Source organism: Hylobates moloch, unplaced genomic scaffold, assembly GCF_009828535.3.
Source record: "Hylobates moloch isolate HMO894 unplaced genomic scaffold, HMol_V3 SCAFFOLD_19, whole genome shotgun sequence".
Classification (NCBI taxonomy): Eukaryota; Metazoa; Chordata; class Mammalia; order Primates; family Hylobatidae; genus Hylobates; species Hylobates moloch.
Window position 1 is genome coordinate 39194382 of NW_026652294.1, and position 19120 is coordinate 39213501.

General features: G+C 50.3%; 1 protein-coding gene and 4 non-coding genes across 5 annotated transcripts; 4 read left to right on the top strand and 1 right to left on the bottom strand.

The window, feature by feature from the left end:
• The first annotated feature begins 7508 nt into the window (after positions 1 to 7508).
• Positions 7509 to 7580, top strand: TRNAW-CCA (transfer RNA tryptophan (anticodon CCA)). Its single transcript has one exon. It is a non-coding gene; the product is annotated as a tRNA-Trp (tRNA).
• Positions 7581 to 8015: 435 nt separating this feature from the next.
• Positions 8016 to 8097, top strand: TRNAS-GCU (transfer RNA serine (anticodon GCU)). Its single transcript has one exon. It is a non-coding gene; the product is annotated as a tRNA-Ser (tRNA).
• Positions 8098 to 8309: 212 nt separating this feature from the next.
• On the top strand, positions 8310 to 8383 carry TRNAT-AGU (transfer RNA threonine (anticodon AGU)). Its single transcript has one exon. It is a non-coding gene; the product is annotated as a tRNA-Thr (tRNA).
• Positions 8384 to 8742: 359 nt separating this feature from the next.
• Positions 8743 to 8816, top strand: TRNAI-AAU (transfer RNA isoleucine (anticodon AAU)). Its single transcript has one exon. It is a non-coding gene; the product is annotated as a tRNA-Ile (tRNA).
• Positions 8817 to 9429: 613 nt separating this feature from the next.
• On the bottom strand, positions 9430 to 11354 carry BORCS6 (BLOC-1 related complex subunit 6). The gene has a single exon (XM_032138453.2). The coding sequence runs from the start codon at positions 11223 to 11225 to the stop codon at positions 10152 to 10154; it is 1074 nt and encodes a 357-aa protein (XP_031994344.1). The 5' UTR covers positions 11226 to 11354; the 3' UTR covers positions 9430 to 10151.
• Positions 11355 to 19120: the final 7766 nt, after the last annotated feature.

Consider the following 19120-nt stretch of genomic DNA (forward strand, 5'->3'; position numbering starts at 1 on the left):
TTAAAAATACAAAAAAAAAAAAAAATTAGCTAGGCATGGTGGCATGCACCTGTATTCCCAGCTACTCGGGAGGCTGGGGCATGAGAATCGCTGGAACCCGGGAGGCAGATGTTACAATGAGCCGAGATTGCGCCACTGCACTCCAGCCTGGACGACAGAGCGAGACTCCATCTCAAAAAAAAAAAAAAAAAAAAAAAAAAAATATATATATATATATATATATATATATATAGACACACACACACACACACACATATACATACATATATATCTTTTTAATAAAGTTTTAGGCCAGGTGCGGTGGCTCACGCCTGTAATCCCAGCACTTTGGGAAGCCGAGGCAGATGGATCACCTGAGGTCAGGTGTTCAAGACCAGCCTGGCCAACATAGAGAAACCCCGTCTCTACTAAAAATACAAAAATTAGCCAGGCATCATGGCACGCACCTGTAGTCCCAGTTACTCGGGAGGCTGAGGCAGGAGAATCTCTTGAACCCACGAGGCGGAGGTTGCAGTGAGCTGAGATCCCACCACTGCACTCCACTCTGGGTGACAGCATGAGATTCCATCTTAAAAAAAAGTTTTAAACAATAAACATTAATATTTTCGGAGTCTTATATAGTATTATTAAGACATGAAATTGAAAAAAAAATGGAATGATTTATAGGATTGAGGGTCCCTAAAATGTTGAACTCCTATATATTGAAACTATGTAATGACATTTTCATATAAACCATCTCTTTAAAAGACAACACAGCCTTTTCTTCATATTGGAGACAATGTAACCACCAAAACTTGCTTTTATCCCCACGAAATAAAAGATTGTGATCTTCTAGACTTTACTGAGGAGTTACTACTATTATTATTTTTTTTTTTGAAAGGAGATTCAACAAAGTCTCTCTTTCTCTCTCTTCCTTTTTTTTAGACAGGGTCTTGCTCTGTCACTCAGGCTGGAGTGCAGTTGTATGATCATGACTACAGTGACCCTCGACCTCCCTGGCTCAGGCGATCCTCCTGTCTCAGCCTCCGGAGTAGCTGGGACTACAGACGCACGCCACCATGCCCAGCTAATTTTTGTATTTTTAATAGAGACTGCGTTTCACCATGTTGGCCCGGCTGTTCTCGAACTTCTGACTCCTGACTTCAGGTGATCCACCCGCCTCGGCCTCCCAAAGCGCTGGGATTACAGGCGTGAGCCACTATGCCCGGCCAGTTCTTTTCTTAACTGTTGGGCCCCTTCAAAGTTCTGAAGATAGTTTCAAACCTCCCTGCTCTCAGGATGGACAAGGAAACCCATCAAGTTTTCTCCTTTGAAATGACCCCCATTGCATTTGATTCCTAAAATGAGTGATAGTGATGACACCTAATTTACAATAAGAGATGAGCTTCCTGTATTCAATGCAGAAATGACAGCATAGCAAGCATTCAAACGTTCTTAGGAGACAAGATAAAAAGACTGAAGGTTCAACCTGGGCAACATGGTGAAACCCCGTCTCTACAAAAAAATACAAAAAATTAGCCAAACATAGTGGTGCACACCTGTAGTTCCAGCTGCTTGGGAGGCTGAGGTGAGAGGATCACCTGAACCCAGGAAGTGGAGGCTGCAGTGAGCCGTGATCACACCACTGCACTCCATCCTGAGCGCCAGGAGTGAGACCTCTCTCAAAAAAAAAAAAAAACAAAAAAAAAACAAAAAAAAAAAACTGAAGAACCGTGCATGCTTTTCTTCCCTCTTTCTGTAACTTACATGCATTTTCGACCTAGACCTTCAGAGGTGAGCTCCCCTAGTGAGAGGTTCATCAAATATAACTGTTCACAGATGAAAGAAGTTGTCATAGGCCAAAAGTGAGGAAAATCCAGGACCTGCTTTTGCAAGGTTTTCCAAGGTCCCTGAAGAGCAGGAAGTGAAAAAGTCAGCTACATGAAGATCTAGGGAAAGAGCATTCCAGACAGAGGACATAGCAAGTGCAAAGATGGTGAGAACAAGCCAAGTGTGTTCGTTGAACAGTAAGGAAGCCAGCATTTCGGAAACCTAGTGATGGAAGGGGAAGAAAAGATCAGTGTGAGGTTCGTTAGGTAAACAGGGGCCAGATGAAGTCAGGCCTTGCAGCTACAGGGAGGGACATGGTCAGGTTGGTGTTCTAGATGATGACTCTAGTTGCAACATGGATAATGCGCCAGGCGCGGTGGCTCACGCTTGTAATCCCAGCACTTTGGGAGGCCGAGGCGGGCGGATCACGAGGTCAGGAGATAGAGACCACGGTGAAACCCCGTCTCTACTAAAAATACAAAAAATTAGCCGGCTGTGGTGGCGGGCGCCTGTAGTTCCAGCTACTCGGAGAGGCTGAGGCAGGAGAATGGCGTGAACCCGGGAGGCGGAGCTTGCAGTGAGCCGAGACTGCGCCACTGCACTCCAGCCTGGGCGACAGAGCAAGACTCTGTCTCAAAAAAAAAAAAAAAAAAACATGGATAATGGATTTTAAGCAAATTTTATTTTTATTTAAATTCTTTTTTCATTTTTTTTCTTTCTTTTAAGCAGATTTTAAACAGAAGGCTAATGAGGAAGCCATATAATTATCCAGAAGAGACAGGATGAGGCTTGGACCAAGGAGGTAGAGGGTATCAAAAGATATTTAGAAGATAAAGGAAGTGTGGACTTGGTGCTGTGGATAAGTGGGAAAAAGGGAGGGTCAGGATGGCTGTTAGATTATGGGGGCTCTGACAGCTGGAGGTCTGGGGCATTCTGCTTATAATAGGCCTTCTGGGCCAGGCGCAGTGGCTCACACCTGTAATCCCAGCACTTTGGGAGACCGAGGCAGGCGGATCACGACGTCAAGAGATCGAGACCATCCTGGCCAAAATGGTGAAACCCCGTCTCTACTAAAATTACAAAAATTACCCAGGCATGGTGGTGCGCACTTGTAGTCCCAGCTACTCGGGAGGCTGAGGCAGGAGAATCGCTTGAACCTGGGAGGCGGAGGTTGCAGTGAGCCGAGATCGCGCCACTGCACTCCAACCTGGCGACGGAGCGAGACTCCATCTCAAAAAAAAAAAAAAAAAAAAAAAAGGCCTTCTGCATAGGGGACCTACTATTATATAAGTAACAACGGGGTAGTCACATTTCACGTCCTGAATTGATAAACAGTGAGTAGCCTGTCCTGTCATTTTCCATGACCTTGGTTCACAGAACCCTGCCCTATAGAGACGCTATTTCTGCCTGCTCACAAAACCGATATTTAGAGCTGGCCAGTGACCATAGGAGGTACTGTTGGTGACGAGGTGTCCCCCCAAGTGACTACACACTCCAGGACTGGGACCCGCAAGTACTAAGATTTGAACTCTTAATAAAAGGAGTTAAAAATCTTTTTTTTATCAAGGACAAATTCAAACATGAAAAAATAAAGAAAATAGTTGGGTGCGGTGGCTTATGCCTGTAATCCTAGCACTTTGGGAGGCCGAGACGGGTGGATCACGAGGTCAGGAGTTCGAGACCAGCCTGGCCAACATGGTGAAACTCAGTCACTATTAAAAATACAAATATTAGCTGCATGGTGGCAGGTGCCTGTAATCCCAACTACTCGGGAGGCTGAGGCAGCAGAATCATTTGAACCTGAGAGGTGGAGGTTGCAGTGAGCTGAGATCGTGCCATTGCACTGCAGCCTGGGTGACAGGGCAAGACTCCTTCAAAAAGAGGGGAAGAGAGGGGGAAATGCGGAGGGAGGGGGAGGGATGGGGGAGCAGAGGGGAGGGGAGATAATGAGCCCTTCTATACTGCTTCAACAATTATCAACACATGGCCAACCTTGTTTCAGGTATACCCTCCCTCATAGCACACACCAGGTTATTTTGAAGCAAATCCTAGACATCATCAAACAGTTCAAATTGCCCAAGTGTCTCCTACATACTTCTTTTTTCTTTTACAGTTTGTTTGAATCTGGGTCCAAATAAAGTCCACACATTGCACCTGGTTGTCATGTCTCCATCATCTTGGGTCCTGCCTCCTCCCTACCCCCTCACCTCCTTTCTCCTTTTTTTTTTTTTCTTGCAATTTATCAGTTGAAGGCATTGAGCCATTTCTGGGCCTTATTCTTGTGATGTGATTTAACATGCTCCTCCATGCCCTGCATGTCCTGTAAACTGGTTCTTAGATCCAGTGGTTGGTTAGTCTCACGTTCAGTTTTCTGGTAAAAACACATCGTGAGTGACAGTTTGTTCTCCTGATTCCATTGCATCAGGACACCTGCTTTTCCCTCTTTTTCTGGTGTTTAGGCTGAGCATTGGGTTCAGGTGTAGTCAGACTAGGCAACAATTATAAAATTCCCCATCCGTTTTTCACCTAATGATTTTGTTGATCATCACTGCCTAGCTCTGTTATTTCATTAGGAGTTGCAAAATTGGGTTGTCCTAATTCTATCATTCTGCAGTAAGAACTTGCCATCATCAATTTGTTTACTATGAGACACAGTTCATACAGGAAAGGCAGGATAAATGTGTGGGTTTTTTCTTATGATTTACCAGTTTTCAGAAAAATGAGTTGGTTCTCTAGCATCTTGCAAAAGTAATTAGTTGTTTTTAATATCATTATGAACTTGTACATTTTAACATCTTTTGTGTATTTCAATCCATTGCAGTTATTCTTTTTGATGTTCAAATTGTCCCAATTTTGGTCGGTGGGAGCTTCTTCAGGTTGGTGCCTAAGCTTTTTTTTTTTTTTTGAGCTGGAGTTTCACTCTTGTTGCCCAGGCTGGAGTGCAATGGCACGATATCGGCTCACCGCAACCTCCGCCTCCCGGGTTCAAGGGATTCTCCTGCCTCAGCCTCCCCAGTAGCTGAAATTACAGGCATGCGCCACCACATCCGGCTAATTTTGTATTTTTAGTAGAAACAGGGTTTCTCCATGTTGGTCAGGCTGGTCTCGAACTCCCGATGTCAGGTGATCCACCCGACTCGGCCTCCCAAAGTGCTGGGATTACAGGAGTGAGCCACTGTGCCAGTCTCCGTGTCCGTCTCCTCCTCCTCCTCCTCCTCCTCCTCCTCCTCCTCCTCTTCTTCCAGACAGAGCGAGACTCTATCTCAAAAAAAAAAAAAAAAAGACGATTACCTGACTATTCGGGTGGCAGGGAGATTAGAAAGGAGCCTGCTACAACAATCCAGCAAGAGAGGCTGAGGGGTTGTCAGTGGGATGGGGAACGATGGTTGACAGGGGGATTATTGAGGAAATAGAATTGACAGGATGTGGTGACTGGAAGTAAGATGGTAGGGTGAGGGAAGAATCAAGGATGCATCCCCCAGCCTGGGCCTGGCCACTCTTTGGGAGTGCAGAAAGACTGGAAGGAAGTATGGCAGGGTCAAGTGAAAGTATCAGCAGGCACTAGACATCTGAGTCTAGAGGTGGGAGCGAGATTCAGGAGCCCTTAGCACGCAGGAAATAGCTGAATCCATAGAACATGTATAGCATGAGGAGAGAAAACCTTACCCGAGGAAAACCAGGATTTACAGGGAGAACAGAAAAAGAGACTGGAGCTGGGCGCGGTGGCTCACGCCTGTAATCCCAGCCCTTTGGGAGCTCGAGGCGGGTGGATCATCTGAGGTCAGGAGTTTGAGACCAGCCTCTCCAACATGGTGAATCCCTGTCTCTACTTAAAAAAATTAATTAATTAATTAATAATTAGCCAGACATCGTGGCACGCACCTGTAGTCCCAGCTACTCGGGAGGTTGAGGAAGGAAAATCGCTTGAACCCGGGAGGCGGAGGTTGTGGCGAGCGAGAAAGCGCCACACAGCACTCCAGCCTGAGCGACAGAGTGAGACTCCGTTTCAAAAAAATTTATAAAAGAAAAAAGAAAAAGAGACTGGAGCGGGGAGCCACTTAGGAGGGGCCAGGAGACTAGTGTCAAGACAACCATGGGAAATGAGGCTCATGGAGAAGATGTTGCCTGGCCTGAGAAAGCCTGTTGGCGTTGACGTCTCTGTGGTCCCTGATAACTTTCGAGAGAGCCACTGTGTAGAAATTTGGCTTGGATGGGAAGGAATGAGATACAGGCATGACTTTTTGTGCCATCTCGGCCTGTTGAACTCCTTTCATTCTTCTAGAAACATAGCCGGGCGCGGTGGTTCACGCCTGTAATCCCAGCACTTTGGTTCACGCCTGTAATCCCAGCACTTTGCGGGGCCGAGGCGGGCGGATCACGAGGTCAGGAGTTGAAGGCCAGCCTGGTCAACATGGTGAAACCCTGTCACCACTAAAAATACAAAAATTATCTCCGGGCGCGGTGATGGGCGCTGTAATCCCACCTACTTGGGAGGCTGGGGCAGATTTGCTTGAATCCGGGCCGGGAGGCGGAGGTTGCAGTGAGCCGAGGTCGCGCCGCTGCATTGCAGCCTGGACGACAGAGTGAGACTCCGTCTCAAACAACGACGACGACGACGACAACAACAACAACAACAACGTTGGCCGGGCGGGGTGGCTCACCCCTGTAATCCCAGCACTTTGGGAGGCCGAGGCGGGTGGATCACCTGACGCCGGGAGTTCGAGACCAGCCTGACCAACATGGAGAAACCCTGTTTGTACTAAAAATACAAAATTAGCCGGGTGTGGTGGCGCATGCCTGTAATTCCAGCTACTGGGGAGGCTGAGGCAGGAGAATCCCTTGAACCCGGGAGGCGGAGGTTGCGGTGAGCCGATATCGCGCCATTGCACTCCAGCCTTGGCAACAAGAGCGAAACTCCGTCTCAGAGAAATACTGATGTTTGTGGTGGTCAAAATTAGAACAGAGATTGCCTGCCTCTGGGAAGGGAGGAGTGGGGATCCGTAGAGAAGGGACATGCAAGAACCTTGAGCGAGGGAAATGTTCTATATGTTTTTAAAGAGTTGTGATTTGCGCAGGTGTATGTATTTGTCAAAACTCATCAAAATATAGACGAGATTTATGTTCCCTCCAACAGTTGAAATATCGATATTTTTCAAAAGTTTTACACATACCCATCTCAGAGCTCTTCCCTGGACCTTTTAAATCAGAATCTCCGAACCCGGGGGTTGTACGTGGGTACATTCGAAGGCTCCGCAGGCAATTGTAAAAGTGCAGCCGGGGAGGAGACCTGCTGCTGGGGGAGCAAATCTCTCACCCCTTCAGGTGCCCTAGGCTCTGGCACTGCTCTGTCACGTTCCGTCTGGTTCCCATCCTTCCATCCGTTTCTAGGCAGGTCCGTCCCCACTGGGCTGTAAGCTTTGGGATCCCCTTGCGATCAGCTAGGGACCCTCTATCTGGGCGTTGGCAGGACCCCGGGGGCCGGGAGGGACAGACCGCTGAGCCTGGATCCCATAGTCACTGCCCTGGGGTTTCACCCGCCCGGCTCGTCCTACAAGGCTGCTCGGCGAGCGCAGATACGACCCCGCAGCTGTTCAGAGGGGCAGAAATGCCCTAGGTGCCCATCCATGCCTCGATTCATGATCCTGGCCTCCTGGGCGCACAGTGGTCATGGGGAAACCTGAGCTGCCGAGTGGCCGGCCGACCTCGTGGCGCAACGGTAGCGCGTCTGACTCCAGATCAGAAGGTTGCGTGTTCAAATCACGTCGGGGTCAGCGACTATTTTTCTTCTGTTTTTATTACCCCCCCTTATTTTAAACTACGGTCGAGCTTCAGCGTTCAGGTCATTGAAGAAGCAATATCTCCTTGGGGCCTGAAGGAGAGGGGTTTCTGGAAGTTCCGAGGCCGCCCCGTCTGGACAGCCCAACCATCGCGCGGGGGGTTTTGCGATAGATCGGGGTACCGTAATTCTGGGCGATAACGCAGGTCCTAAGACAAGAGCAATTCTAGACCTCTCAGCAGAGGGAGGAGGGTCGGGCGATCACGCATGGAAGAAGTCGGTCTCTGATCTACGAGTTCTCTTTCCAGTGCCGAGCGGGTTCCCTCAAAATGTGCAGCCTTCACGACGGAGGCGAGCCCCACCTGCAGGAAGTTCAGGTCCCAGAGATGTGAGACGTGGAGGGCCGTCTGTACAAAGAGGTATACCTGTAGACGAGGTGGCCGAGTGGTTAAGGCGATGGACTGCTAATCCATTGTGCTCTGCACGCGTGGGTTCGAATCCCATCCTCGTCGGCTAAGGAAGTCCGGGGCTCAGTTTTGTAGCATCAAAACTAGCATTTCTCTTGTTACCCCCAATCACTGCATTGAGTTTTCGTGTCTTTCCCGGCTGCATCCATCCTTTCTGCATTTTCCAATGCAGCCGACTTTTTGTGACATCTTTGTATTCGTGCTCTGCAATTGAGCTGACCTGGCCAAGGAAATAAGATCCTAGGCGGCCTTCCGGCGGCGCCGTGGCTTAGTTGGTTAAAGCGCCTGTCTAGTAAACAGGAGATCCTGGGTTCGAATCCCAGCGGTGCCTCCGTGTTTCCCCACGCTTTTGCCAACATTAAACATTGTGAGGACAGTTGCAGAAACTCATAACTTTCATCCTATATGGTTTACTCACATACCCGACTATCTCCTCTCGGTGCATCTGCCACGCGCTGTTGTGTTTTTTGCCCTTCGTGCACATGGTACTTGCGCCTCGACCTGCAGTTACACCAGTCGCATCATCTGTACTTGCTAGTACTGTCTGTTACTCGTCTAGGTGCTTAGTTAGTCAGTGTTTGTGTTCTGTTTTCATTTCTCATAAAGCAGTCCCACAACTGAAGGTTTTTCCCGAGAGGACTGAACAGTGTTGTAACTAAATAAATTTATTTCTATAGCTTCTCAGCAGCTGGCCGGTTAGCTCAGTTGGTTAGAGCGTGGTGCTAATAACGCCAAGGTCGCGGGTTCGATCCCCGTACGGGCCAGTACCAAAACTTTTCAAAAGCGCCACATTTCCAATCCCAAAACAGGAAGCGTATTGGAGCACATTCTAAAGTGGGCGTGTCTTGAGAGGAAGGGATTGAGAGAAACCGGGGTTGTTTCGTGATCTTTGCTTCCACATCATATGGCCAAAATATATGGCTCCTGAACTAATACGGTGTGAACTGTAAACAAAAGGCTTTGGGACAAATTTGTCTCAAACCACGTGACACTGATCTGCAGCGTGTGGGAAATGATCAGGAATGGAGCTGACAAGTGTTCTCAGTCTTCCTCCAGAGGTAAGATGTCCGTCCAATCCGCCTAGTCCCTGCCTATTCATGAGGATCTGAGAAGGCAATTTCTTCCCCTTCTCTTCTGGGGCATCTTTTTTACGTTTCTGTGGTTACTGGATCTCTGGGCCCGTGAATGATTATCTGTGTCCTCACATTTCCCCTCAGACCAGATGCTTAAGAGCAAGAACCATATCTTCCCCCATGGAGCCACCCCCACCCCACTCCCAGCACCAGCCCCAAGGGAGCTGCGTGAACAACACCGACCCTCATTCCCATTCCTTTGGCTTATTAATCACTGCAACCCCACACAGACTCAGCCTCAGCCTTCGCAGCAGCAGCACTTTAATTCCACAAAAACTCAGAAAGCCAAAACTGATTAGAACACTCCACAACAGGTGAGCTTCAAAACCAGCAACATTCTACCTGAACCCTGAGAGCAGTGAGACGCCTCCCACCTCACCCCCTCCGCCGTGCAACCCATTCCTCTTAGCTGCACCCCGGTTCTGGCTGGGGAAGTGGTATGGTAGAGGTCCAGAGAGCAGAAGCAGAAGGCTCTCCATCAGCAGGGGTGCATCTTTGCCTGCGGGGTGTTTGGCCAAGGACGGCACAAGCTCCCACAGCCCCTGGCACCTGAGATGTGGCCACTGGAGTCAGGATAGCCACAGTGGGGGCTGGGGCTTCCTCTGTCCCTTTCTCCTGATTACATGTGGGAGTCACGTCCCCACCTTCAAGCGGACCTAAAGCCCTGTATTCCCAGGGCTGGTGCTCTAGCTAGGGAGGAGAGTTGGGAAGAACAGGGTAGCTACAGATGGCTAACTGAATACAAGCAGAGCAACATCCCTTCCCACCAGGAGAGCCGTTAGAACTTCCCCATATACACCAGCCTAAGGCCCAGCGAGTGGGCACGGGCCAGCTGAACGCATCTGGAAGAGCCTCCAACACACAGGCCTCCCCTCAGCGGCCACTTCCCACCAGGACTCCCTGAAGAGTCCTTAGGGTCCTGCTGGGCCCTGCCCTGGCCAGGCCCGGCCTCTCCTGTCCTCCTGGTCACTTGCACAGGGCCTCCAACACCTCCAGAGTACGTCGGATATCCCGGACTTGGCGCGCCAGCCCCTGAACCGGCTGCAGAGCCCGCTCCAGCTCCTCGCAGCGCGCCAGCAGGGTGTACATGCCCTTGATGCTCATGTCCACAGCTTCACCTAAGGAGTCCACAGCGTCGCGGTAGGTCTGGATGCAGCCCACGCTGAGGGCCGTCAGCTCCTGCACCGCGCCACCCAGACCGCGAAGCAGACGGTCCACCCGGCCTCCCAGCTCCCGACTCAACCGCTCCAGATCCCGCAGCACCTCGGGGTCGATGGGGGGAATGGCCGGTGTGGGTGTGGGTGCAGGCCCTGGGCAGGGCCGCGCAGGGGCAGAAGGCGGGGGTGGAGGGGCGCCGCTCAGACGGATCTTGAGTTGCAGGTTGTTGGCCACAAAGTGGGTGAGGTCGCCGTGGCGGCTTACTGTGCCTTCGAGCTCCAGGGGACTGGAGATGGTGGCGCGGCGTCCGCCGCCCGCGCCGGACTCGGCACTCCCTGAGGACCCGGCGCCACCGCACGCCTCGCTCAGCCCGTCCAGGCTGCGGCTGTCCTGAAGACGGCTGGAGAACGAGCGGCCGGCTCTGCCGCCCGCGGCCGCCTCCTCGTCGTTGTCTTCCTCCTCCTGCTGCTCAACATCCATCCCGCCGCCTGGTCCCCCTCGACGGCAGTCCCTCCCGGAGGCGGGCTTGCCCTCGGGCGGCACCGGGTCCTTGTGCCGGGAGGACAAGGGCGGTTCGTGCTCTACACCCAGCGCCCCCCTGCGGCTCCCGGCCCCAGACGGCGTCCCTTGAGGGCCGGGCTCGTTCTCCAGAGCCTCCCGTTCCGGCCGGTGGACGACGCCGCAGCTTGACGTCTTCGGGGACGTCCTGGGGTGGCGGTTCGCGCCCCCAACGTTCTCGGCCTCTTCCTCCCCGGACACCCGGAGGCCTGATGGCGGCTCAGAGGACGTTCGGCCCGGCCCGCCGCCAAAGATTGGGGCCTGATGTTCCGCTACTGCCAGAAGGTCCGTCTCGGGCCCGGGCCGCCCCCGAGACGACTCCATACTGCAGGTGGGGGCCGCAACCGAGGAATTGGTTCGCCCCGGCTCCGGAGGCGGTGGCTGCTCCTTTAAGGGGCGTTGGTAGAGGCGCGCCGATTGGCAGCGGCTGACAATGGTAAGGACAGGAAAAGCATTTTGATTGGTCGCGGCGACCAGGAAGTCCCGGAAGAAGAGCTGTTACTGCACAGCGGAATACACGTGAACGCCGGCAGAGTGGAGCGAAGGAGGTGACAGCTGCTCCTGTCGCCCCGCCCTTTCTGAAAGCTGATGGGGCAGATCTTAAAGACCAAGGTCCTCAAATTCCTGAGTCCCGAGGGGTGGGGCTCAGATTCTTTCTGCCTGTAATTGAACCCCCCCACAGTGATTGCTTAGCAAAAATACCAAGTGGGGAGCCCACTTGGGGTTCCTAGAGAGGTTCTTAGGATGAAAATGGCATATCCTGCTTGGACCATCAGGGTTGAACCTAGTTGACTAAAAAGAAGGAAACCAGAAGTCCAGCATGAGCATGAATGGTTTGCTCTATCTTTCTTGGTTAACAGACCTAACCATTGAACTGCTCAGAGCGACCCACTGTGGTCAAGGCAGCGGCCTCTGGGCTTTCCTATGAGTTTGTTACTCTTGTTCTGTGTCTCTTGCCCCTTTCACATTGAGGGGTCTCGCCCCTTGGAGGATGGCATGTGATTTTGCCACGAGGTAAAATATTCAACAAATGAAATGATCACAAATTTTGATATGTGCTATACACGAAATAAAGTGTTATGATTGAGAATATAACTGAGCAGGCACTAGTTTAGTTAAGGGGTCAGGAAAAGACCTCTTTGGTGAGACTTTTAACTAAAAAGAACCAAAAAGACGCAGCCACCCTCCAGGCAGAGGGAAGAAAACTTGAGCTACCTCTCAGAGACAAAGAAGTCTCGACGTATTCAAGAAACTGAGGTGAGGGGGCAGGAGACATTGTGACGAAAACAAAATCAGCAAGGTAAGGGGAAGGATTTCGAGCCAAGGAGCTGAACAGGCAGCAGGGGCCACGTCATGCAGGGGGCCTTGTAGCTCCTGTTAGGGAATGGAGATTTCCTCTAAATGCAATGGTGCATTTAGTATTTTTACCGGAGACATCAGTATTTTTATTTATTTATTTATTTAGAGGCAGGGTCCCACTCTGTCACACAGGCTGGAGTGCAGTGGCGCGATCTCGGCTCACTGCAACCTCCGCCTCCTGGGTTCACGTGATTCTCCTACCTCAGTCTCCCGGGTAGCTGGCATTACAAGCGCCCGCCACCACGCCCGGCTAATTTTGTATTTTTAGTAGAGATGGGGTATCACCATGTTGGCCAGGCTGGTCTTGAACTCCTGGCCTCAAGTGATCCACCCGCCTCGGCCTCCCAAAGTGCTAGCATGACAGGCGTGAGCTACCGTGCCCGGCCAGACATCAGTATTTAATAAAAACAGTTTGCTAACTCTCCTTAGCTGACAAAGGATGTGGTTGTTTTTTCCATTTGGATAGAGAGATGTCTTGAGGCAGTGTCATGCCAGCATTCAGAAGTGCAACTCCCCAGAACTTCCCAGCACCACTATCCCTAGGTGCCTGCCGGGGTCCTATCCAGCCAACCCTAATGATAGTAGCTCAATCTTTCACCACGCCTGAGGAGTCCACAATTGTCAGCTGTCTGTATCTTATAGTCACTTGCAGCTTGACAAAACCTGTCATTCCTTTGCTCTAAAAAAAAACCCTAAAAAGCTCACATATAATTGGGCTGGGTAGGTAGATATTCTGTAGAAGATGGGAGGACTTCCCTTGAGAATGGGAAGCTGAGCACAGGAAGAGAGTGATGTGATGGGATTCATGTTTAGGGATTACTGGCTGTTGTGGAAAATGTTTGCAAGGGAGACGGTAGACCAGTGAGGAAGCGGTTCCAAGTACCAGGTGATAGTAGCTCAGCCTAGCATGATGTGGATGGATGCATTCTAGATGTATCTGGAAGGTTTTAGCAGACAAATGGTTTACCCACCGTCTCTCTGTGTAGGGGAAGCTCCTCACTCCTCAACTCCCCATTCCCTGATGTGTTGGTACAATGACAGCCAGGAACCGGCACGTGACCCCAAACTGGCCAATTAGAGTACTTCATCCTTCTGACTGCAGATTGGCTCAGGGAAGGGCACATGACCCAAGGTATGACCAGTAAATATCCTCCACACTGTTGTTTGTTTCTAGCTTTGTGGAGAATGTGAAACGCCTTTCTGTTCTCTTGAGAGCTCTAGCTGAGTATCAGCTTGTCCATCTTTCATGTCCAGGAGATCACTGTCTGTAGAAGGAAAGAATGAGGCTGATAAGGAAGAGAACCAGAGACAAAAGATGAAGAGGCATGAGTTCTGAGAGCGTTTGAATTCCTGTGCCAGCTTGAAGATAGCCCCACCTTTATCCTTCCTGTGATTTGTTTCCTTGCCCCACCCCTATCGCACCACACCTCCCCCGCAAAACCTTGTTTCTTCCTACGGTGACTTCTGTCTCAGTAAATGGCAACTCCATCTTCCCAGTGGCTAAGGCCAAAAACCCTGGAGTTGCACTTGACTCCTTTTTATCACAATCCTTGGCCAATCCTTTAGGAAATCTTGTTGGTTCTGCTCGAAAATACATCCAGAATCTGACCACTTCTCATCCTTACCATTGTTTCTGCCCTGGTCCAAACCACCATCATTTTTGGCCTGGATAAATGAAGTTGCTTCCCGAACGGTCTCACTTCTTCTACCCTGACCTCTCTACAGTCTATTCTCAATAGAGAACCAGAATGATCCTTTAAAAATGTAAATTATCAGCCGGGCACGGTGGCTTACGCCTGTAATCTCAACACTTTGGGAGGCCGAGGTGGATGGTTCACGAGGTCAGGAGATCGAGACCATCCTGGCCAACATGGTGAAACCCCGTCTCTACTAAAAATACAAAAACATTAGCCCGGTGTGGTGGCGCGCACCTGTAATCCCAGCTAATCTGGAGGCCGAGGCAGGAGAATCACTTGAACCCGGGAGGCAGAGGTTGCAGTGAGCCGAGATTATGCTACTGCACTCCAGCCTGGCAACAGAGCTAGACTCCGTCTCAAAAAAAAAAAAAAAAAAAAAATTAGCCAGACATGGTGTTGCATACCTGGAGTCCCAGCTACTGTGGAGGCTGAGGCGGGAGGCTTGCTTGAACCCAGAAGGTTGAATCTGCAGTGAGCTATCATCGGACTATTGCACTCGAGTCTGGGCAACAGAGCGAGACCCTATTTCAAAAAAAGAATTAACTGATTAGGTTAAGAGTTATGCTCCTCCTGGAGCAAGGGACGGGTCAGTTCCTTCCAAATTCAAACAGTTGCGACATAATGGGAAGGCAGGAGGGGCTGTCAGGAGGCTACCACAGTGTCAACCACAGTAGGGTTCAGCAAAGTATGGCCCAAGGGCCAAATCCAGCTCAACACCCGTTGTTATACAGCCATGAGCGAAGAATGGTTTTATGTTTTTATTTGTTTGTTTGAGACAGAGTTTCGCTCTTGTTGCCCAGGCTGGAATGCAGTGGCGCAATCTCAGCTGACTGCAACCTCTGCCTCCCGGGTTCAAACAATTCTCCTGCCTCAGCCTCCCAAGTAGCTGGAATTACAGGCATGTGCCACTACGCCTGGCTAATTTTGTATTTTTAGTAGAGATGGGGATTTCACCATACTGGTCAGGCTGATCTTGAACTCCTGAGATCAGGTGATCCATCCGCCTCAGACTCCCAAAGTGCTAGGATTAAAGGCGTGAGCTACCCTGCCCGGCTGTTGAAAATAATCTAAAGAATATGAAAGTTGGCTGGGCACAGTGGCTGACGCCTATAATCCTAGCACTTTGGGAAACCGAGGCTGTCGGATCACTTGAGGCCAGGAGTTCAAGATTAGCTGGCCAACATGGCAAAAACCCTGTCTCTACAAAATGTACAAAAATTAGCCGGGAAGGCCGGGCGCGGTGGCTCACGCTTGTAATCCCAGCACTTTGGGAGGCCGAGGCGGGCGGATCACGAGGTCAGGAGATCGAGACCACGGTGAAACCCCGTCTCTACTAAAAATACAAAAAATTAGCCGGGCGTGGTGGCGGGCGCCTGTAGTCTCAGCTACTTGGAGAGGCTGAGGCAGGAGAATGGCGTGAACCCGGGAGGCGGAGCTTGCAGTGAGCCGAGATCGCGCCACTGCACTCCAGCCTGGGCGACAAAGCGAGACTCCGTCTCAAAAAAAAAAAAAAAAAAAAAAATTAGCCGGGAAGCCGGGCGTGGTGGCTCACACACGTAATCCCAGCACTTTGGGAAGACGAGGTGGGCGGATCACCTGAGGTTAAGAGTGCCAGACCAGCCTGACTAACCGTCTTTTAGCTAAGACGGGGTTTTAGCAGTGAAACCCCGTCTCTGCTAAAAATACAAAAATTAGACGGACATATTGGCGGGTGCCTGTAATCCCAGCTACTCGGGAAGTTGAGGCAGGAGAATCGCTTGAACCAGGGAGGTGGAGGTTGCAGTGAGCCGAGGTCGCCCCACTGCACTCCAGCCTGGGCGACAGAGTGACACTTCATCTGAAAAAAAAAAAATTAGCCGGGGGTGGTGAAGTGTGCCCATAGTCCCAGCTATTCGGGAAGCTGAAGCACGAGAACTGCTTGAACCCAGAAGGCAGAGGTTGAAGTGAGCTGAGATCACACCACTGCATTCCAGCCTAGGTGACAGAATGAAACACTGTCTCCAAAAAAAAAAAAAAAAATTCAGGGTCTATAAATTTTTATTGGAACACAGCCATGTTCATTCACTTATGTATTGTCTTTTTTTTGTGTTTTGTTGTTGTTGTTTTTGAGACGCAGTCTCGCTCTGCTGCCCGTGCTGGAGTGCGGTGGCACCACCTCAGCTCACTGCAACCTCCGCCTCCCGGGTTCAAGCGATTCTCTGCCATGGTCAAGCGATTAGAAATCTGTCCCTCTGACATAATGAGCAGGAGAAGGGAAGAACCCCAAAGCTGTCTAGTTCTCATCGAGTGAAGGACAGGCAGGCATACAACTATCCGTCTGAGATAATAAACGGCCATCGCTGGCGCCGGGAATAAGAGGAGTCTTGCAACAGAGAAACACTTGGAGTTAGCAAGCCATCACCCCTATAAGGTTTTAAGCATGTACAGTGAAAAAGGAAAATGGTTGAATTTGATCAGTATCTAACCTTCCTGTGGGGGATCTGGACCAGAAAGGGCGGATTGCCCCTAATGAGCATGCGCTGGACTTCGGTAAACACACCGCGCATGCGGTCCCTCCCAAATGCCGGCAGGGCACTGCGCATGCAACAATTAAGCCATAGCCCGCTCAAGGGAAGAACATCAGGCGGAGATAGAGAGTACGGGAAAAGGTAGGGGGTGTAAAAACTCTAAACAAAGAAAAGGAAGGGGCACTTGATTTGTGAAGTCGCTAGCCTGGTCCTCTTCTAAGTGTACCGTCTTTTGTAATAAACTCTCACTTTGCTTAAAATCAGTTCTCCCTTCTGCCTTAAACCTTGCCTTTGGCCGGGTGCGGTGGCTCACGGCTGTAATCCCAACACTTTGGGAGGCCGAGGAGGGGCGGATCACGAGGTCAGGAGTTCGAGACCAGCGTGGCCAATATGGTGAAACCCCCGTCTCTACTAAAAATACAAAAATTAGCCGGGCGTGGTGGCGCGTGCCTGTAATCCCAGCTACTCGGGAGGCTGAGGCAGGAGGATCGCTTGAACCCAGGAGGCGGAGGTTGCAGTGAGCCGAGATCGCGCCATTGCACTCCAGCCTGGGCAACAGAGCAAGACTCCGTCTTGAGAAAAAGCAAAAACCTTGCCTTTATCTCGTTTGAATTCTTGCCCTCGAGAAGACAGAGGAGCGAGGTTGCTGCAGAGTTGCAACTCTGGAGTTTACCGGACAGCTGCAGACTTACCGCAGGTAACAGTAGAAGTAGGATTCAGCGTTAAGGCTGTGGGAAAATGGGTGTCCTTCATTATTGCCGGTGGGAGTGTAAACTGTCCACCACTTAGTAGGGCATTTTTGGTGATATCTATAGACCGTTTACCTGCGTGTACCCAGCATTACCATGTCTTTCTCTAGATGCTGGTACTCACCATTGCCATGTCTTTCTTCAGATGTCCCCTAGAGGACAACTAGAGACCATCACAAAGGTGCACAGGAGTCACTCAAGACACTGGCCACAGTGCAAAGCATTGGAAATAATCTGCATGTGCATCCAGTAGAAGGGCTTTAAAAAAAACCCTAGGGATATCCATATTAAAAATTATAGGCTGAAAGGCCGGGCGCGATGGCTCACGCCTGTAATCCCAGCACTTTGGGAGGCCGAGGAGGGCAGATCACGAGGTCAGGAGATCGAGACCATCCCGGCTAACACGGTGAAACCCCGTCTCTACTAAAAAATACAAAAAAAAAAAAATAAAAAAATTATCTGGGCATGGTGGCACATGCCTGTAATCCCAGCTACTCAGGAGGCTGAGGCAGGAGAATCGCTTGAACCTGGGAGGTGGAGGTTGCAGTGAGCTGAGATTGTGCCATTGCACTCCAGCGTGACAAAACAAAACTCCGTCTCAAAAAATAAAAAATAAATAAGCATTCTGCCCATTTCTTTCTCCCTAGAGATAGCCAGTTCCAAGTCTTTTCACTGTTTTATTTTGGTTTGCTTTGGGTATTTACCATACTTTTTTTTTCTTGAGGCGGAGTATCACTCTGTCGCCAGGCTGGAGTGCAGTGGCGTGATCTTGGCTCACTGCAACCTCTGCCTCCCGGGTTCAAGAGATTCTCCTGCCTCAGCCTCCCTAGTAGGTGGGACTACAGGCACACACCACCATGCCCAGCTAATTTTTGTATTTTTAGTAGAAGCGGGGTTTGACCATGTTGGCCAGGATGGTCTCGATCTCTTGACCTCGTGATCCACCCGCCTTGACCTCCCAAAGTGCTGGGATTACAGGTGTGGCCAACCGAGCCTGGCCTACCGTACATTTTTTTTTTAAGTTGTTAACAGTCATGTATATTTTATTTTTATTTTTTTAATTTTTATGTTCTCAGGGTGTACAAGTACAGATTTCTTTTTTTTTTTTTTTTCAAATGGAGTCTTGCTCTTGTTGCCCAGGCTGGAGTGCAATGGTGTGATCTCAGCTCATTGCAACCTCTGCCTTCCGGATCTAAGCAATTCTGCTGCCTCAGACTCCCAAGTAGCTGGGATTACAGGCGTGCACCACAACGCCCGGCTAATTTTGTATTTTTTTAGTAGAGACAGGGTTTCACCATGTTGGTCAGGCTGGTCTCGAACTCCTGACCTCAGGTGATCCACCTGCCTTGGCTTCCCAAAGTGTTGGGATTACAGGCATGAGCCACTGCGCCCAGCCCCTACCATACATTTTTAAATCACATGCTTCTGTTGCTGCTTCTTAAGTTTTCAGTTTTAGGCATGACCTGTTTTTTTCCTGCTATAAAATTCAAGGAATTCACTCTTCCACCCCACTGCCACCATAATTTTGGTTAGATTTATTCATCTGACAGTAGTTACTGAGTGTCCTCTACATTCCAGGCACTGTTCTAGAGGCTTGGTGTAAAGCAATGAATTTAAAAAAAAATCAATCAATCTGGCCAGGCGCAGTGGCTCACGCCTGTAATCCCAGCACTTTGGGAGGCCGAGATGGGCACATTGCTTGAGGTCAGGAGTTCAAGACCAGCCTGGCCAACATGGTGAAACCCCGACCCGGTCTCCACTAAAAATACAAAAATTAGCCGGGAGTGGTGGCACATGTCTGTAATCCCAAGTACTTGGGAGGCTGAAGCAGGAGAATCACTTGAGCCTGGGAGGCGGAGCCTGCAGTGAGCTGAGATCACACCACTGCACTCCGGCCTGGGCGACAG

Coding starts and splice junctions, on each gene's coding strand:
- BORCS6 (XM_032138453.2), bottom strand. CDS start 11,225: ATGGAGTCGTCTCGGGGGCGGCCCGGGCCCGAGACGGACCTTCTGGCA.